Source organism: Chiloscyllium plagiosum, chromosome 16 (assembly GCF_004010195.1).
Source record: "Chiloscyllium plagiosum isolate BGI_BamShark_2017 chromosome 16, ASM401019v2, whole genome shotgun sequence".
NCBI classification, from domain to species: domain Eukaryota; kingdom Metazoa; phylum Chordata; class Chondrichthyes; order Orectolobiformes; family Hemiscylliidae; genus Chiloscyllium; species Chiloscyllium plagiosum.
This window is the reverse complement of record NC_057725.1, coordinates 50459786-50477643: the sequence shown is the minus strand read 5'-3', so window position 1 is coordinate 50477643 and position 17858 is coordinate 50459786. Positions and strand designations below refer to the sequence as shown.

The window sequence follows — 17858 nt, the reverse complement described above, 5'->3', positions numbered from 1 at the left end:
AACTTCTTCATGCAGAGGGTGGTGCATGTATGGAATGAGATGCCAGAGGAAGTGGTGGTAGGTGGTACAATTACAACATTTTAAAAGGCATCTGGATGGGAATGATTTAGAGGGATATGGGCCAAATGCTAGCAAAGGGGACTAGATTAGATTAGGATATCTGGTTGGCAGGGACAAAGGGTTTGTTTCCATGCTGTACATCTCTGTGACTCTACTGATTTAGCTTGTCAGAAGTCACATGACACCAGGTTATAGTCCAACAGGTTGATTTCAAATCACAAGCTTTCAGTATACTTCTCCTTTCAGAGCGCTGCCCACTTCACCTGACAAAGGAGCAGCACTCTAATAGCTTGTGATTTCAAAAAACCTGTTGGACTTTAACCTGATGTTGTGCAACTTCTGACTTTGTCCACCCCAGTCCATCACTGGCACCTCCACACCTTGATTTACCTGTCCACAATTGCTCGCTCTAAGAAAACAACTAGCTACCACTGTCCACGAATAGATGTTTTAAGCCAGCAAGTGATGCATGAGCCTTCCCAATGAAAGTGACCAGATGCACTGAGGCTGGTGTAGAGCCATCGCACAGCTGAATAAATGGTGGGTTCAGGGAGACCATCCCATTGAACACGGAGAGACCTGCTGCAGTTGAAGCAATTGCACATAAAGGAAACTAGCCAGCACAGAAATGAATTCATCAAGACTCGGCAATGAGGACCAGTTCGTTAGGTATCAACATAGTGCTCAGCATTGAATTTTAGGAAGGCAAATACAATGATAGCATTTATTTTGAGAGTACTCGAATATCAAAGCAGGGATGCACTTCTGAGGCTCTATAAGAGGCTCTGGTCAGATCACATTTGGAGTACTGTGTGCAGGTTTGGGCTCCATATCTCAGGAAGAATGTACTGACCCTGGAGTGTGTTCCAAGGAGGTTTACGAGAATGGTCCCAGAAAGAAAAAGGTTAATGTATGAGCAACATTTAAGGAATTGGGTCTATACTCAATAGAGTTTGGAAGGATTGGGTGGTGGTAGTAGTGGTGGGGGTCTAACTGAAATATGGAGACTTCTGAATGGCCTGGACAGAGTAGATATTGGGAAGAATCTTCCATTAGTAGGAGAGACTAGGACCCAAGGACACAGCCTTACAGTAAAGGAAAGACCTTTTAAAACAGAGATAAGGAGAAACTTCTTCAGCCAGACAGTGGTGAATCTATGGAATTCATTGCCAAAGAAGGCTGTGGAGGCAGGTCATTGAGTATATTTAAGACTAAGATAGAAAGGTTTTTGAGTATCAAGGGTTAAGGAGAGAAAGCATGAGATTAGGATTGAGAAATGTATCAGTCATGATCAAATGGCGGAGCAGACTTGGTGGCCTAATTTCTGCTCCTAGGTCTTATGGTACTTTTGAGGCAGAGAGTTTCTCATTTGGAGATGGGGATATAACCAGGAAGAAGTTTATCACATGAGTTGGGATCTTACTGAGATCCAAATGCAACGTAATAGCCTTCTCATCAACTGTGATGAGATTTGGTGATCTCACTATCTCAGGAGGGAGAACTTAATTGAGGTTTAGCATTTTTCCTCAATGAGCGAGGGTCCAAAAATAAAATCTTCACCAATCACACACGTTAGTATTCTCAAAAACAGGAGAAAATTGTACGTTTAGTTCGTATTCTAGAACTCATTTCCCCAAAGCCCTGAGGATATTGGGCCATTGAAAAAGATATCATGACTCGGATTAACAGATTTTAGCGTTGGAAGCATGTTAAGGGATACTAAACAAGGTGAATGAATGGAGCTCATTAGTTCATGGTACATTATCTAATTGAATGGCAAAGTTTTGGTGGATTAATGGAATACACCTGTCACTACAAAGACATTGAAAATCATGCAGAATGCAGGACAGGCCTGAAAAACAAACAAATAAAGGTCATGTAACTAACAGCCATACGAATGTTTCACTGTTCTAGCTACAAAAAATATGATATATGGAATATAACAAGTGATGATTTCCTCTGAAGCCAAATGTTGCTATAATCAAGGATCAAATAGAGAATGAATAGTAATCCCTCTTAAAGATTTATTTCACTTCATCTGTTATAATTCATGTATTCAATTAAATCTTCTTTGCAAGGAATAGAATTATAAAAGTTTGTATATCTAAAAGTTTGTAAATGTAAATTGGAGAATAAAATTATAAGCAATTAATAACATTACTATCGCAAAAACGGTCAATTTTCCCAGCAATAAATACCCTCAAAGTCCTTGACTGCAAACCTCATATTTTCGGTACAGAGAAATATGGACAGAGACCCATAATACTGGATCTCCAGTTTCTGTGCTTCCAACTGCATTTTTAAGGCAAGTATCACTCTATTGGCAGCAGGCACTGGTACTGAAATCACAGATATATCGATCACACTTATGACACAATAAACTGTGGCAATTGTGGATCATATGCAAGTTATTCCAAATCAAGAAGGTTCACAGAAAATGAAAGGAATACTTCAGCACTGAAAGTCCATATTCAGCAAGATTTTGAAGATGTAATAACTTTATAGTTACAAGCTTATATGGTGTTTTCTTTTGCAAGAACATTTCATAGAGCTACATCATTGGGATTTCATTTTGAAACTTTCTTTATAGAAAACTGTTGGATATGGGTCAATCTCCTCATATAGCACCAAACAAAATAATTTAAAGGTTAAGTAGCTGAACAAGTATACAGATCCAAACATACCGAAATCTAATTCCTTCTAAATGGTTATGAGATACGTAACAGCTGCATTTGTCACCAAAATAAATACAAAAATTGCTGGACAAAGTCAACAGGTCTGGCAGCACCTGTGGAGAGAAAGCAGAGTCAACACTTTGGGTAAGTGAACTTGAATTGTTTGAAGAACTAAAGGGGGGGTTATTGGACTTTAAATATTAACTCTCTTTCAAACCATAGATGCTCTCACATCTGCTGCATTTCTCCAATATTTTGGTTTTTGTTTAAGATTTCCAGTATCCGCAGTTCTTTGTTTTATATAAGACTCCTGTCTGGGAAGGAATCTGAAACCTTCTTCAAGATCCTCCATTCCACTCTCTGTGCCAGTCAAGATCAGAGCCACATACAATTTCAATGCCAGCTAAGGTTTTCAGGAGGCCAGGAAGTCAGCCAGTGAATATGGACTTTCTTCTAAGGCACAGTACCTTATTTACAGACTCAAATCAACATATAGCCTTCTTTATAAATGCCAGAGCATAGCTAGCACATGCTTTTGGTTTATACTAATTTTCTAGTTTTCATAAGAAGATGATAATTGTCAACAAGAGCCATATTGGCCAATGAGCTTCTATTCAAAGGATGAAACATGAAAACTTTACATGGGTCAAAACACTGCCATAAAATACATTTGAATGTCATGGTTCAGGATAGCTCAATTTCTTAAATCTTTAAGCAATCCATTATTCAGGTCTATTTGAGAAACAAAGACCCAAGGATTAGTAGCTTGGGGACATTAACCACAGTAAATATTGGTAGTCAACAACAACCTTGCAGAAAATTCTAATGCAACCGAACAATAACAATAATTAATCCTCATAATAATAACCCTCAAAAAAATGGCACTTTTAAAAGGAGAAAGACAGATAAAAGGCAGTGACCACAGTCAGTGAAGGAGACAGAGAAAGTAACCTAACTGCTAACTGACACAGCAGTGAATCTGCACAGTTACTGCCTTTGCTGTTTGAGTTCATGTATCTCTGCACGTCAGAGTGCGTCTAGGAAAAATTAACAAACAGCGAAAGTCACAGCTGATCTTAGAGGAACCTGTGTGGGAGAACACACAGCATGGGAGCAGATATGTGCATAGTTTTTAAGTGTAGCCATGGTGTAGGTCTAGAGTAGTGAGTAGAGTGGGTTCTTTCTTGACTGTATGATTTATTGAGATCTAAGCATAAGTACTAAGTTAGCCTGGAATAGTGTATTTTTAGAGCAAACAACGGTGCTATTTTCTAGGGGCTGTAGATTGTGAAGGAGCAAAGATAGCCTTTAGTAGAATGATAGGCTCTTCCTGTCAGATGTGGGAGTTGAGGGAGAATTTCCATATTACTGATGATTATGTCTGCAGGAAGTGTCTTTGGTTGTAAATCCTATCAGATCATATGGATCAGTTGGAGCGGCAGTTCAAGGCAATAAGGAATTTACAAGAGCTAGGGGCGGTGATGGGTGGCAGTTATAGGAAGAGAGAAAAGCCACACTTACGTAGATGGGTTAACTCCAGGAAAGGTAGGAGGGGTAGCCAGGTAGTGCAAGAATCTCCTGTGGCTATTCCCATTTCAAACAAGTATGCTGATTTGGAAAATATCAGGCGTGATGGACTCTCAGAGAATGTAGCATGACCGGCCAAGTTTCTAGTATCAAGACTGGCTTGAATGTAATGAGGGGCACTTCGGGTTCCAAGCAATCGATTGTGATAGGGCCTCTCAAGTCAGAGGCACAGGCAGATGTTTATTCGACCAGCAGTGAAACATCAGAATAGTGTGTTGCCTTCCTGGTGCCAGGATCAAGGATATCTCAGATAGGGTGCAAAATGTTCTCAAAAGGGGAGAAGGACCAGCAGGAGGTCAGTGTACACAGTTGAACGAACAACATAGGAAGGGAAAAGGATGAGATTTTGAAGGGAGAACATAGAAAGGCGAGAATTTGAAAAGAAGGTCCTCGAGGGTAGTAATATCTGCATTACACATGGTGCTACAAGCTAGTGGGGGTAGGAATAGGATGAGAGAGCAGATTAATATGTGGCTTAGGGGCTGGTGCAGGGGAGAGGGGTTCACATTTTTAGATCATTGGAATCTCTTCTGGGCTATAAGTGACCTGTCCAAGGTGGGGGCGGGGGGGGTGGGGTTTGGACCCCAGGAAAATAGTGAGAAAAGAAATCAATCTGAGACTGGTACAGTTGGGAAAAGAGGCGAGTCAAACACTCAGGGCAGGCAGGAACAAAGTAGAGAACAAGATAAAGTAAATTCCATTTACTTCAATGCAAGAGGCCTAACAGGGAAAGCAGATGAACTCAGGGCATGGTTAGGAACATGGGACTATGATATCATAGTAATTACAGGAGGGGGATGGCGTTTTTGATAAGGGATAGCGTTACTGCTGTACTTGGGGAGGATATTCCTGGGAATACATCCAGGAAGGTTATTTGGGTGGAACTGAGAAATAAAAGGATGATCACCTTATTGGGATTGTATTATAGACCCCGGGAAATTAACAAATAAATTTGTACAGAGATTAAAAGGGTGGTTATGGTAGGGGAATTTAACTTTCCAAACATTAACTGGGACTGCCATAGAGTTAAGGGTTTAGATGGAGAGGAATTTGTTAAATGTACAAGAAAATTTTCTGATTCAGTATGTGCATGTACCCACATAAGAAACTGCAAAACTTGACCTACTCTTGGGAAATAAGGAAAGGCAGGTACTGAGGTATCAGTGGGGGAGCACTTTGGGGCCAGCAACCATAATTCTATTAGTTTTAAAATAGTGATGGAGAAGGATAGACCGGATCGAAAAGTTGAAGTTCTAAATTCGAGGAAGGCTAAATTTGATCGTATTAGGCAAGAACTTTCAAAAGATGTTCGCAGTTAAAGGGAAATGGGAAGGCTTCAAAAATGAGATAATGAGAGTCCAAAGAAAGTATATTCCTGTTAGGGTGAAAGGAAAGGCTGGTCGGTGTAGGGAATGCCAGATGACTAGAGAAATTGAGGTTTTGGTTAAGAAAAAGAAAGAAGCATCTGTCAGATATAAACAGCAAAGATCGAGTGAATCCTTAGAATATAAAGGCAGTAGGAGTACTTAAGAGAATACTTAAGAGACATCAGGAAGGCAAAAAGCAAAAAGGCATGAGATAGTTTTAGCAAATAAGGTTAAGGAGAATCCAAAATGGATTTTATAAATACATTAAGAACAAAGAGTAACCAGAGAAAGAATAGGGCCTCTCAAAGATCAGCAAGGCAGCCTGTTTGTGGAGCCGCAGAAGATAGGGGAAGATACTAAACAAGTATTTTGCATCAGTATTTACTATGGAGAAGGACATGGAAGATAGAGAATGTGGGGAAATAGATGGTGACATCTTGGAAAATGTCTATATTACCGAGGATGTCTTAAAATGCATAAAAGTGGATAAATCTCCAGGACATTACCGGGTGTATCCTAGAACTCTGTGGGAAGCTACGGAAGTGTTTGCTGGGCCCCTTGCTGAGATATTTGGATCATCAATAGTCACAGGTGAAGTGTCAGAATATTAGAGGTTGGCTAACGTGGTGCCACTATTTTAAAAAGGTGGTAAAGAAATGCCAGGGAATTATAGACCGGGTGAGCCTGACATCGGTGTTGGGCAAATTGTTGGAGGGATTCCTGCGGGACAGGATTTACATATGTTTGGAAAAGCAAAGGCTGATTAGGGATAGTCAGCATGGCGTTTTGCGTGGGAAATCATGCCTCACAAACTTGATTGAGTTTTTATAAGAATTAACAAAGAGGATTGATGAGGGCAGTACTGAAGACGTGATCTAGATGGACTTCAGTTAGGTGTTCGACAAGGATCCTCATGGGAGGCTAGTTAGCAAGGTTAGATCTCATGGAATACAAGGAAAACTCACCATTTGGATACAGAACTGGCTCAAAAGGTAGAAGACAGAGGGTAGTGGTGGAGGGTTGCTTTTCAGATTGGAGGCCTGTGACCAGTGGAGTGCCACAAGGATCAGTGCTGGGTCTACTACTTTTCAGCATTTATATAAATAATTTGGACGTAAACATAGGAGGCATAGCTAATAAGTTTGCAGCTGACACCAAAATAGGAGGTGTAGTAGATAGCGAAGAAGGTTACTTCAGATTACAATGGGATCTTGATCAGATGGGCCAGTGGGCTGAGGAGTGGCAGATGGAGTTTAATTTAGATAAATGTGAGGTCCTGCATTTTGGAAAAGCAAATCAGAGCAGGACTTATGTACTTAATGGTAAGGTCCTAGGGAGTGTTGTTGACAAAGAGACTTTGGAGTGCAAGTTCGTAGTTCCTTGCAAGTAGAATCGCAGGTAGACAGATAGTGAAGAAAGCATTTGGTATGGTTCCCTTTATTGGTCAGAGTATTGAGTATAGGAGTTCAGAGATCATTTGTGGCTGTATAGCACATTGGTTCGGCCACTTTTGGAATACTGCGTACAATTCTCATCTCCTTCCTATCGGAAGGATGTTGAGAAATTTCAAAGGGTTCAGAAAAGATTTACAAGGGATTTTGCCAGGGTTGGAGGAATAATCTGTGGTTGTTTTCCCTGGAGTGTCAGAGGCTTAAGGGTGCGTTATAAAGGTTTATAAAATCATAAGGGTCTTGGATAGGATAAATAGACAAGGTCTTTCCTCCTTGTGTGGGCAAGTCCAGAAGTAGAGGGCATAGGTTTAGGGTGAGAGGGGATAGATATAATGGGATCTAAGGGGCAACATTTTCACACACAGGGTGGTGAGTGTATGGAATGCGCTGCCAATGGAAGTGGTGGAGGCTGGTACAATTACAGCATTTAAAAGGCATCTGGATGGGTACATCAATAAGAAGGGTTTAAGAGGGATATGGACCAAGTGCTGGCAAATGGGACTAGATTAGGATTCGGAGATGTCACCTGATGAAGGAGCGTTGCTCCGAAAGCTAGTGTGCTTCCAATTAAACCTGTTGGACTATAACCTGGTGATGTGTGATTTTTAACTTGGGACTAGATTAGGTTAGGATATCTGGTCGGCATGGACTAGTTGGACTGAAGGGTCTGTTTCTGTACTGTACATCTCTGACTATGACTTGTAAATTCATGAGTGCAACCACTGAAAACCCATCAGCATTTGAAGGAATAGCTACAATTAATGGATCATTTCACAGATGTCCTGAAAAATAATTCAGGAAGAATCCTCCTTCAAAATATACTACTTAGAGCAAGGTCTTGGTCATCTGCCGTAATGTATAGTGCTGTCTAAAATTGGTAAAACTCCTCTGAAGCACCATGGGACATTTCACTACTTTAAGGAGGCTATATAAGTACCAGTTGTTGTTGTCATAAGATCCTCTTCTACTCTATCCAATCCAGCTGAAAGCCTAAAGTGCAGCCCAAGAGTTCAGCAGCCTAAACTTTATGACAGATAGTAAGAAAGGCAAACAAAGCCACTGCAGTTAGAGGCTGCATGGCCAATGGGTTTGAATTTTCCATCTGTTCCAAGAATGTTTACAATGTGGAAGTAGGCCATTTGGCCCATCGAGTCCACATCACCCTTCCAAAGGACAAATCACCCAGATCGCCCCAACCCCCCTCTCTGTCACCCTGCATTTTCCATGACTGATCCACCTAACCTGCACATCCCTGGACACGATGGGCAATTTAGCATTATCATTCCATCTAACCTGCACATCTTTGGACTGTGGGAGGAAACCAGAGCACTCGGAGGAAACCCATGCAAACACTGGGAGAATGTACAATTCCCATACATAGTCAACACTGGCTAGATCCAAATCCAGGTCCCTGGTGCACTAAGGCAGCAGTGCTAACCACTAACCCACCATCCTGTCCGTTTTTTTCTTCCTTGCAAAAGAACTCAAAGTATACAGGGCAAAAATTATTTGCTTGTTGGGGAAGGTACGACCAGTGAGTGCAACTGTCTATCAGACTGACAGAACATCCTACCTTTGAAAGGACGCTATTAATCTAGTGTACAGCTCTTGCATCACTCCTCTTAGGAGTCTCTTCTCCTTGCTGCTGCAGCTTTTGCTCATCTTCTCATGTTCAGGAAGTCCACCTCTGCGCTCATCCCATACCTGCCACTCATGGGCTTTTTTCAAAATACGATCATAGGATTTAAGCTTCACTGGCAAGGCTAGCATTTATTACTCATCCCAAATACCATTGGTGAGGTGACTGCGAGCCACTATTTTTTAACTATATCCATTTGGAGCTGCACTGTTAGGAAAGGAGCTCTGGGACTTTAAACTCACCAATAGCAAAGGAGTGATAATATTAGGACAAATCAGGATGTCATATGCTTAGATGCTAACTTGCAGGTAATGGTGTTCCCTTGCATCTACTGGCCTAGTCCTTGTAGGTTTTAGATGTCGTAGGTTGGAAGGTGTTATCACAGAGACATTTGGGAAGTTACTGCAATGCTTGTAGCTGACACTCACTGCTGTCACTGTGCCAGTGGTGGAGGGAGTGATGATTAAAATGGGAATGGTGTACCAATCAAGCTGACTACTTTGTCCTGAACAGTATAGATTTTCTTGATTATTGCTGGAGCTGCAGTATTCGGGCAAGCAAAGGGTATTCCATTACATCCCAACATGACTTGTATAGGTTTTTTGGATCCAGGAGGAATTACTGATTATAGAATTCCTAGCCTTCGAACCACTGTTCTTGAACACTGCCTCAATATTGATATGGCTGGTCCAGTTAAGATTCCAGTCAATGGCATCAGAAAAGATACTTACAACAAAATATATTCCATGATGATAATGTTGTTGAAAGTAGATTGAGATGGTTAGTGTCTCTAATGTATGAGATGGTCATTGCCTAATGCCTGTGTAATGCAAATTTTACTCACCATATATCAGCCCTGGCATTAATGCTGTTTGAGTCTTGCTACACATGGGCAAGGAGTAGTTCAGTATTTGAGCAGCTACAAATAGCATTAAACATGGCAATGGTCAATAAACATCCCAATTTTGACATTCTGGGAGAGGAAAGGCCATTGGGCAGCTGAAAATGGTAGGGCCTATGATATTTCCATGAAGACCTCCTGCAACAATGTCCTCGAGTTGAGATGGCTGTCCACCTTTCTTTGTGTGAGATATGATTAAAATCAATGGAGAGGTTTCTGTTTAATTCCCATTGGCTTCAAAGATAATCAGATTCCTTGATGCCATACTCAAGCAAAAGCTACCTTTGTATCAAAAGCAAAAACTGATGGTATCGTCAGCTGAGGAATTTGGCATTTTGACCAAGGCTGTATTGAAGTCAAGTGTCCCTAGTCAAGACTTACCTGCGATAATGATTTCAAAAATATATGAGATTCAATTTCAAAAGCACTGCTGAATATCAGCACTGGCATGAATGCATGAATAAGCAATAATGGATTGATGTTTGCCAAGGTCTCACTGTATTGGCGAACCTAAAAATATCAGAAAGAAACATTATCTAGTCATCTATTATATACTTAAGTCAAAATAATAGATTTAATACAACAGTGGCAGACTATTCTACAGATCAATCTCAAACTCTAAGTAGAGAGTATCAAATTAGCAAAAATATCATTACAAACAATGTTAATTTGTGAACAGCATATATGACACAACATCTACTTTTTTAATTCACTCAAGGGATGTGGGTGGCTTGCCAGTACTTATTGCCCATCCCTAGTTGCCTTTGAAAAGATGATGGGGAGCTGCCTTCTTGAACCACTGCAGTCCATGTCTACGTAGATCCACAATGCCTTTAGGTAGGGAATTCTAGGATTTTAACCCAGTGATAGTGAAGGAACAGTAATATCAAATCGGGATAGTGAGTGGTTTGGAGGTGAACTTGCAAATGGTGGTCTTTCCATGTATCTGCTGCCCCAGTTCTTCCAGACTGAAGTGGGTTGTGGGTTTGCAAGATGCTGTGAAAGGATATTTGATTAATATCTACGGTGCATCTTGTTGATAGCATATACTGCTGCTGAGCATCAGTACATCCAGGAAGTGGATGTGATGCTAATCAAATGGGCTGCTTCGTTGTGGATGGTGTAAAGATTCAAGTGTTTTTGAAGCTGCACCTATCCAGGCAAGTGAGGAGTATTCCATCACAACTCTGGATAAGTGCCTTGTAGATGACAGACAGGCTTTGGGCAGCTAGGTGGTGAGTACTCCTAGCCTCAGACCTGTTCTTGTGGCCTTGCAATTAATATTTTATGATAAAAAGATCACAGAGCTGAAACTTTTTATCAGGTTTAGGCTTCCAAGCCAGATAGTTCAAATTGCACACACCTAGGGAGGAAGTACATTGTGCAGAGCAATTGTTGTCCCTGGACAGGGCTCAGGAAGGGATACAATCAGGTCTGCTATCAGTGTGGAGGCATGCTGGTTAAAAGGCCTCCCTCAATCATCTAGGACTTCAGGTCAGTCGTTTAAATTAAATATTAGGCTTTCTAGCCATGACACTACAATCCCTCTGAAGCCCTCATGCATGCCAACTCATGTTAACACAAGACTGTCACCCATCCTACTTCCATTCACAGTTGTCAGAGTAACTCATGACAAATCATGACCGTTCCCACCCATTACATTTTGTCTTTACTCCCTCCACATCAACTCAACGATTTGTTCACAGGTGGGCCCTCCTGAATATGAGAAAATATGTTCTAGACATGGATCACAGAGATCATATTATGAAAACAAATCTATTTAATGAAAGACCATTCAATTCATTTCAATCTCCACAAATATCTAATGTGTTTCAAAACAAACATTTATACTTATAACCCCATATTGAAGATGACTAATCTTTTAACAGCCTGAGCTGTCAATCAAGTTGTGAACTCTCAGCCTCCCCGCTGTAGTGATAGGTGGAGCAAATCAGTCAAATCATAATTATGCCATATATAGAGCACTTAGGGTTATCAAACTGTTAATGAAATTAGTAAAATAACTTCTTACTTTACAGACAAGGCAGCTGTTTTGTTTTATTTTTGAAAGGGTAAGGGATTAAAAAAGTTTAAATTTCACAGTTCTACATAACGTACCCAACTTTTATGTAAGTCTACATTTCCAACATAAATTTATTAACACACAATGCAGATTGAGGCCTTTCCTGGAGAATCGACTTGTCTTGTGCACTGAGTTTAAATGATGCAGACAATTTGTAATTCATACTTCTGCACTTCCAAGTTTGTCCTTTCTCCTTTATCACTGACAACAAGATCGACCAGGAGACAGTGGAATAAGGCTCCCTAGCTTAGCAAAAATCCAGGCCTTTAACTCTGCTCTTTTCTCCACAGATGCTACTTGATCAGTTTAATATTTTCAGCTTTGCCTGATTTGATTTCATTTCATTTAAGTAATTTCAACCAATGCTGAATTTGGGTTCTGCTACGGCTACTCAGGTCCCCACTTTATCTTGGTCCAAACATGGATAAAAGGGCCCAACTCAAGGCATTTGACATCAAATGAACATTTGGCCAAGAATGATATAAAGGAACCCTAACAAATTTAAATTAATAAAAATGTCTCTCCTGGTTGGAATCATATCTAGCAAGTGTTCTGATTGTTGGAGGTCAACCATTTCTGTATCAGAATATCACCACAGGAGTTTCTCAGTGTAGGTACTTTTAAACAACCTGCTTGGAGATGTTATGACACGTCTCTGAAACAGGTGAGAGTTGAACCGAGCCTCCTGGCTGAGAGTTAGGGATTCTACCATTGTGCCACAACAGCCCTTCAAAACTAATGTTCATATTTTCTAATTAACCTATTCAGAGATATTACATACCCCTAACTGGTGGTTCCTGAATCCTCCACTCGGAAGTTGAACAGTTCATCGACTTCATGAAAACCTTCCATCCTGACCTCAAGTTCATCTGGACCATCTCAGACACCTTGCTCCCCTTCCTGGACCTGTCCATCTGGAGACTGAATCAGTACAAACATCTACTTCAATCCCACAGCTACCTGGACAACACCTCCTCCTATCCTCCCTCCTGTAAAAACACTATTCCTTACTACTAATTCCTCTGCCTCTACCACATCTGCTCCCAGGAGGAGTAACTCCACTCCAGAACATCCCAGATGGCCTCCTACTTCAAGGACCGCAATTTCCCCTCCCACATGGTCAACAATGCCCTTCAGTGCATCTCCTACACTTCCCACAACTCCAACTTTGAACCGCACACCTCTAACAGCAACAAAGGTAAAACCATCATGGTCCTCACCTTCCACTCCACCAATATCTGGATACAACACATCATCCTCCACCATTTCCATCACCTATAGTCAGAACCAACCACCTCAGACATATTTCCCTCCCCACTCCTATCAGCATTCCGCACAGACCATTCCCTCTGTGACTCCCTTGTTAGGTCCGCGCACGCACACCAACCCATCCTCCACCTTCCCCTGCCACCGCAAGAGATGTAAAACCTGTGCGTACACCTCCCCCCTCACCTCCATTCAAGGCCCCAAAGGATCCTTCCACATCCAGTAAAGATTTTCGTGCATATCCAAACACCTCATCTACTATGTCCATTGCTCTCGAAGTGGTCTCCTCTACATTGGGGAGACAGGACACCAACTTGTGGAACGTTTCAGAGAACATCTCCAGGTTACGTGCAACAAACAAATCCAAAGCCCTGTGGCCAACCACTTCAACTTCCCTTCCCACTCCGCCAAAGACATGCAAGTCCTGTGCATCCTCTGCCAAAAAATCCAAGCCACTCAATACCTGGAGGAAGAACGCTTCACCTTCCACCTTGGGAACCTCCAACCACTCCGCATCAATGTCAATTGCACTAGTTTCCTCATCTGCCCTCCCCCCACCTTGTCCCAGATCCAACCCTCCAACTTGGCACCGCCCTCTTGAACTGTCCTACCTGTCCATCTTCCTTCCTACCTATCCGCTCTACCCCTATCACCATCACTACCCGATCTTCATCGACCTATCGCCTTCAAAGCTACCTTCCCCCCCTCCCATTTATCTCTCGGCCCCCTTCACATTCCTGATGAAGGGCTTATGCCAGAGACTTCGACTCTCCTGCCGCTCGGATGCTGCCTGACCTGGATAGGATGAACAGACAAGGTCTTTTCCCTGGGGTGAGGGAATTCAGAGCTAGATGGCATAGGTTTAGGGTGAGAGGGGAAAGATATAAAAGAGACCCAAGTGGCAATGTTTTCACACAGAGGGGGGTACATGTGTGGAATGGATGCCAGAGGAAGTGGTGGAGGCTGATACAATTGCAACGTTTAAATGACATCTGGATGGGTATATGTATAGGAAGGGTTTAGAGGGATATGGGCTAAGTGCTGGCAAATGGGACTTGATTAGGTTAGGATATCTGGTCAGCATGGATGAGTTGGACCGAAGGGTCTGTTTCCGTGCTGTATATCTTTATGACTCTATATACATAGGAACACCATCACCTGCATGTTCCCCTCCAAGGCGCTCACCATCCTCACTTGGAAATATATTGCTGTTCTTTAATTGTTGCTGGGTTAAATTCCTAGAATTTCCTCCCTAACAGTATTGTGGGTCTACTGACAGCACATGAAATTTAGCAGTCAAGAAGGCAGCTCATCATCATCTTCTCAAACGGAACTTGGGACGGCCAATAAATGTTGCCCAGCTACTGAAGCGCATTGCAGCATAGTAGGAGCTGCAACAGGCTGATTACTAGCATTGTGAAACTGATGCATCTAACATATATTTATCTCTCAGAAGAAATATAAAGAAACCAAGAAATTCTCAAAAGACTGCAAAATGTCTGGCTAGAAATAATTCATGTCTCTTAATCGGCTTTTATATGACCATTTTGATGTTTACTTAACAACAATTAGAATTTGCAGCCTTAAATAGATAGCTAAACATGCTCAACCAAATTGTTCCTCATGTTACAAAAAAGCACAGCTTTAAACTTATTGCAAGCAGCACAATAGGGCATTTGCTAGGTATTAGAGAAATGGCCACACAAAATATTTTCTAGAATATGGTTGGTTGTTTTTGAATTTTGTTGTAGGACTCACATTGAGCTTCAAACTCTATATTCTACTCATCAACAAGAGTGAATATTTGCATCTCCATATCATCATTCTCCTATATATAACCATTCAAACCTCTTCAACATCACTGCCGTAAGGCACATATTTCTGTAAAGCACTCAATATTCTCAACCTCTACTATAGCGACACAGTTGTCTGCATCTTATTCTTCACCAAATTCTCTTTTCAACAACAATTCCTATTTGCATAGCACCTTTAAAAGAACAAACATTTCCAAGGTCAACAGACACACTGCTGATATTCTCATCCCAAAGTTGACTGCCTTTCCATATCTTTCACTACCATAAGGATCCCCAGCCCATTCATCAACTCCTATTACTGCCAGAGCTTTTATTCTTAAGCATGCTTTATGTTCATCAACCATTTATCAAACAAAGAATTTTCTAAATAAAAATCTCTAAGATAAATGATAAGTATCGTACAATCAATCAATCAGAAGAAAACCTTTCAATTATTCTGGAGATGTAATTGGTTCCCAAGTCCAGAATTTCATTTCTCGAAAAGACCAATGAGCTACTAGCCAAAGATGTGAAAACTGATTTGTTTCCACAATTATCAAAGGAACTTTGAAATATAACAGTATGACACTCACAAGACAAGACTATTTTAAAACTTGAAGCAAAATGAACTGACTATCTTTTTTAAAAAGTTAAGATGGTATTTCAGTAAGCCTAAGATGCATACCTGTGGATACTTAACACTTAATGCTCCAAAAGCAATACCAGCCATGCAAACAATTACAGTGTATGGAAGCTTTATTCTCTTTAGCAAAGTTCTGGTCACAGCTGAAAAATAAAGCCAAATGGATTTTTAGTTTTCTTAATACGAGAACTAAGAAAATTAAAACACATTAACTTGATACAAGAAAACAACGCAAATCAGATGCAACTTTTAAAAATTAATTACATAAAACATTTCCAGTCTTGTAGTTACTTTAACCAAATCAATACCAGAACTATAAAAGTTAAATTTTAAAATGTACTATAAAGGTTTCTTAAGAAAGGAACTAAAGCATATTAAATTAAGTAATTTGCACGTTCCACCCCACGATGGCTAAAATGAAGGAGTAGCATATGGCTGATGAAACTGTATGGCAGCTCATTTCAATTCTCTGATACTACAATTTCAGGGTGCATGACCAGATAGCACTGTTTTAAATTTGATTATCTCTAAATCTTCCAAAGAAATTTTAACAGCACTCATATTTTTCTCCATCACCACTAACAGCATCCGTGCACACCTGGCTTTTTGTTCGTAACTTTGAAGGCTCCTCAGCCTCAAGTATTTGCTGAATTTCCCTTCAAAATTATTTTTAGAATTAGCTTCCAATACTTTTTCAGTTAGTGTATTCCTATTCATGATAATTATGCAAAAAGATGATTTCTCTAGTACAACTCCATTTTAATCTTTTGCCACTGATTTGGAATTTATGATTCTGCCTGTTGACCTCATCTTTAGATTTTTTCCACATACTCTATCAAAACATCTCATCTTCTTATTAGTTCACCTCCTAATCTTCTCTGTTCCAAGGAAAATAACTTAACATTTTCAACCTCGTTATAACTGAATTTCTCATCTTTATTAATAGCTGAAAAACCTTTTCTGTGCACTTTGTCTTTATATCTTCTCTGAAGTGAAGACTCTGAAGCTTTCCAGTTAAACCCAACTAAGCCCTAATCTGCTTGAATTGATATTAGTTTGAAGTAAGGAGTTACTCCAGTGCTCTAATTCTTACAATGCTCCAGTAACTACACTTCAGAGGTGCTTAAATTGGCTGTAAAGCACTTTCAGCAATCCAATGTTCATGAAACTTGCTATAAAAATGCAAGTCTTCTCTTTTAAGATACATTCCTCTATATATGAACCCAAGTGCCCACTTTTTAAACTTACAGCCATTCTGAAAGTTGAATGGATGGGTGTACAGCAAGCTCTTTATGTTTATTTACAAAATCATGCAATTTATTGTATACTGTATCAGAACTACCAAGTTGATCAAGTGACACTCTGCAAATAACTCCACCTTCCAGGATTCCAACTACTTTACCAACCTGAAACATATAGTTATCATCACTGTCTAATACATTGCCGAGTTTCACATCCTTTGCAATCTGAGGAACAATGCAATTGACACGCAGGTCGAGGTCAAGAATCCGCAACCGCAACTCCAAAGCTTTACATGGTGGGCCAAAGTGCCTGTTCCTTTACTGTACTGTTTTATATTCTATGACATTCTAGCTCTGACCCTCTTCCAGTTCAACCACATGAAGAAATATAAGCACCATATATATATGAGGTTTCAGACAATCAGACCCCAGGTGAAGTTCCTCAATATACACCAATTCCAGGCAGGATACCTCAAACAATTAATTTTCCAGGGAAGGTCAAACTCCCCTTCCTTATTCATCCATCCTCACCTTCAGTAAGTTACAACAACGTTCATTTAAAAGGGAATAAAACAGAGAACTGCGGATGCTGGAAACAAAAACATAAATTGCTTGAGTATTTCAGCAGATTAGCATGATTTTCTCTCCAAAGATGCTAAAACCTCACTGAGATTCTACAGTAATTTTATTTTTGTTAATTTATAAAAGCATTCCTTTCATATTTGATGCTGCTCACCCACACCACATGAAATGTATGTTTCAGAAGAAGCTATTTTAAAACAGGCTTTCTTGAATTAACAAGAGAGAGTTTATTACTAAACTTGAGCAGAATTAGTAACACAAAGACAGATCTAAAATAAAGAATAAATTAATTCTCTTAAATGGTTGTGAATTGTGGAATTCACTAACCCACAATGCAGTGGACAACAGGACACTGAATAAATTTAAGAGGAAAAGATAGACAGATTTTTAGTTAGTAACAGGAGTTGAGGTCAAGATGAGTTGAGCCACAGTCATATTAAATGAGGTATAGATAGAGGGCTGAACTACCTGTTCCTGCACCTAATTTTAATGTTTGTACTTCTAGTGTGTGTGCGCGTGAGAGAGAAAGAGGGGTGGAGGAAAAGTGAGAGAGAAAGGGGGGGGGGGAAG

General features: G+C 40.4%; 1 protein-coding gene across 1 annotated transcript in view; it reads right to left on the bottom strand.

Annotated features, from left to right (window-relative positions):
- The window catches only part of LOC122558097 (sodium/hydrogen exchanger 10-like), a 373845-nt gene that overhangs the window by 349962 nt on the left and 6025 nt on the right, over positions 1 to 17858 (bottom strand). Inside the window, exons 2-3 of the mRNA XM_043706417.1 lie at positions 15508 to 15608; positions 10062 to 10190 (exon numbers count right to left, since the gene is read on the bottom strand). Coding sequence (XP_043562352.1) covers positions 10062 to 10190; positions 15508 to 15608 — 230 coding nt within the window. The remainder of the gene's footprint in view (positions 1 to 10061; positions 10191 to 15507; positions 15609 to 17858) is intronic.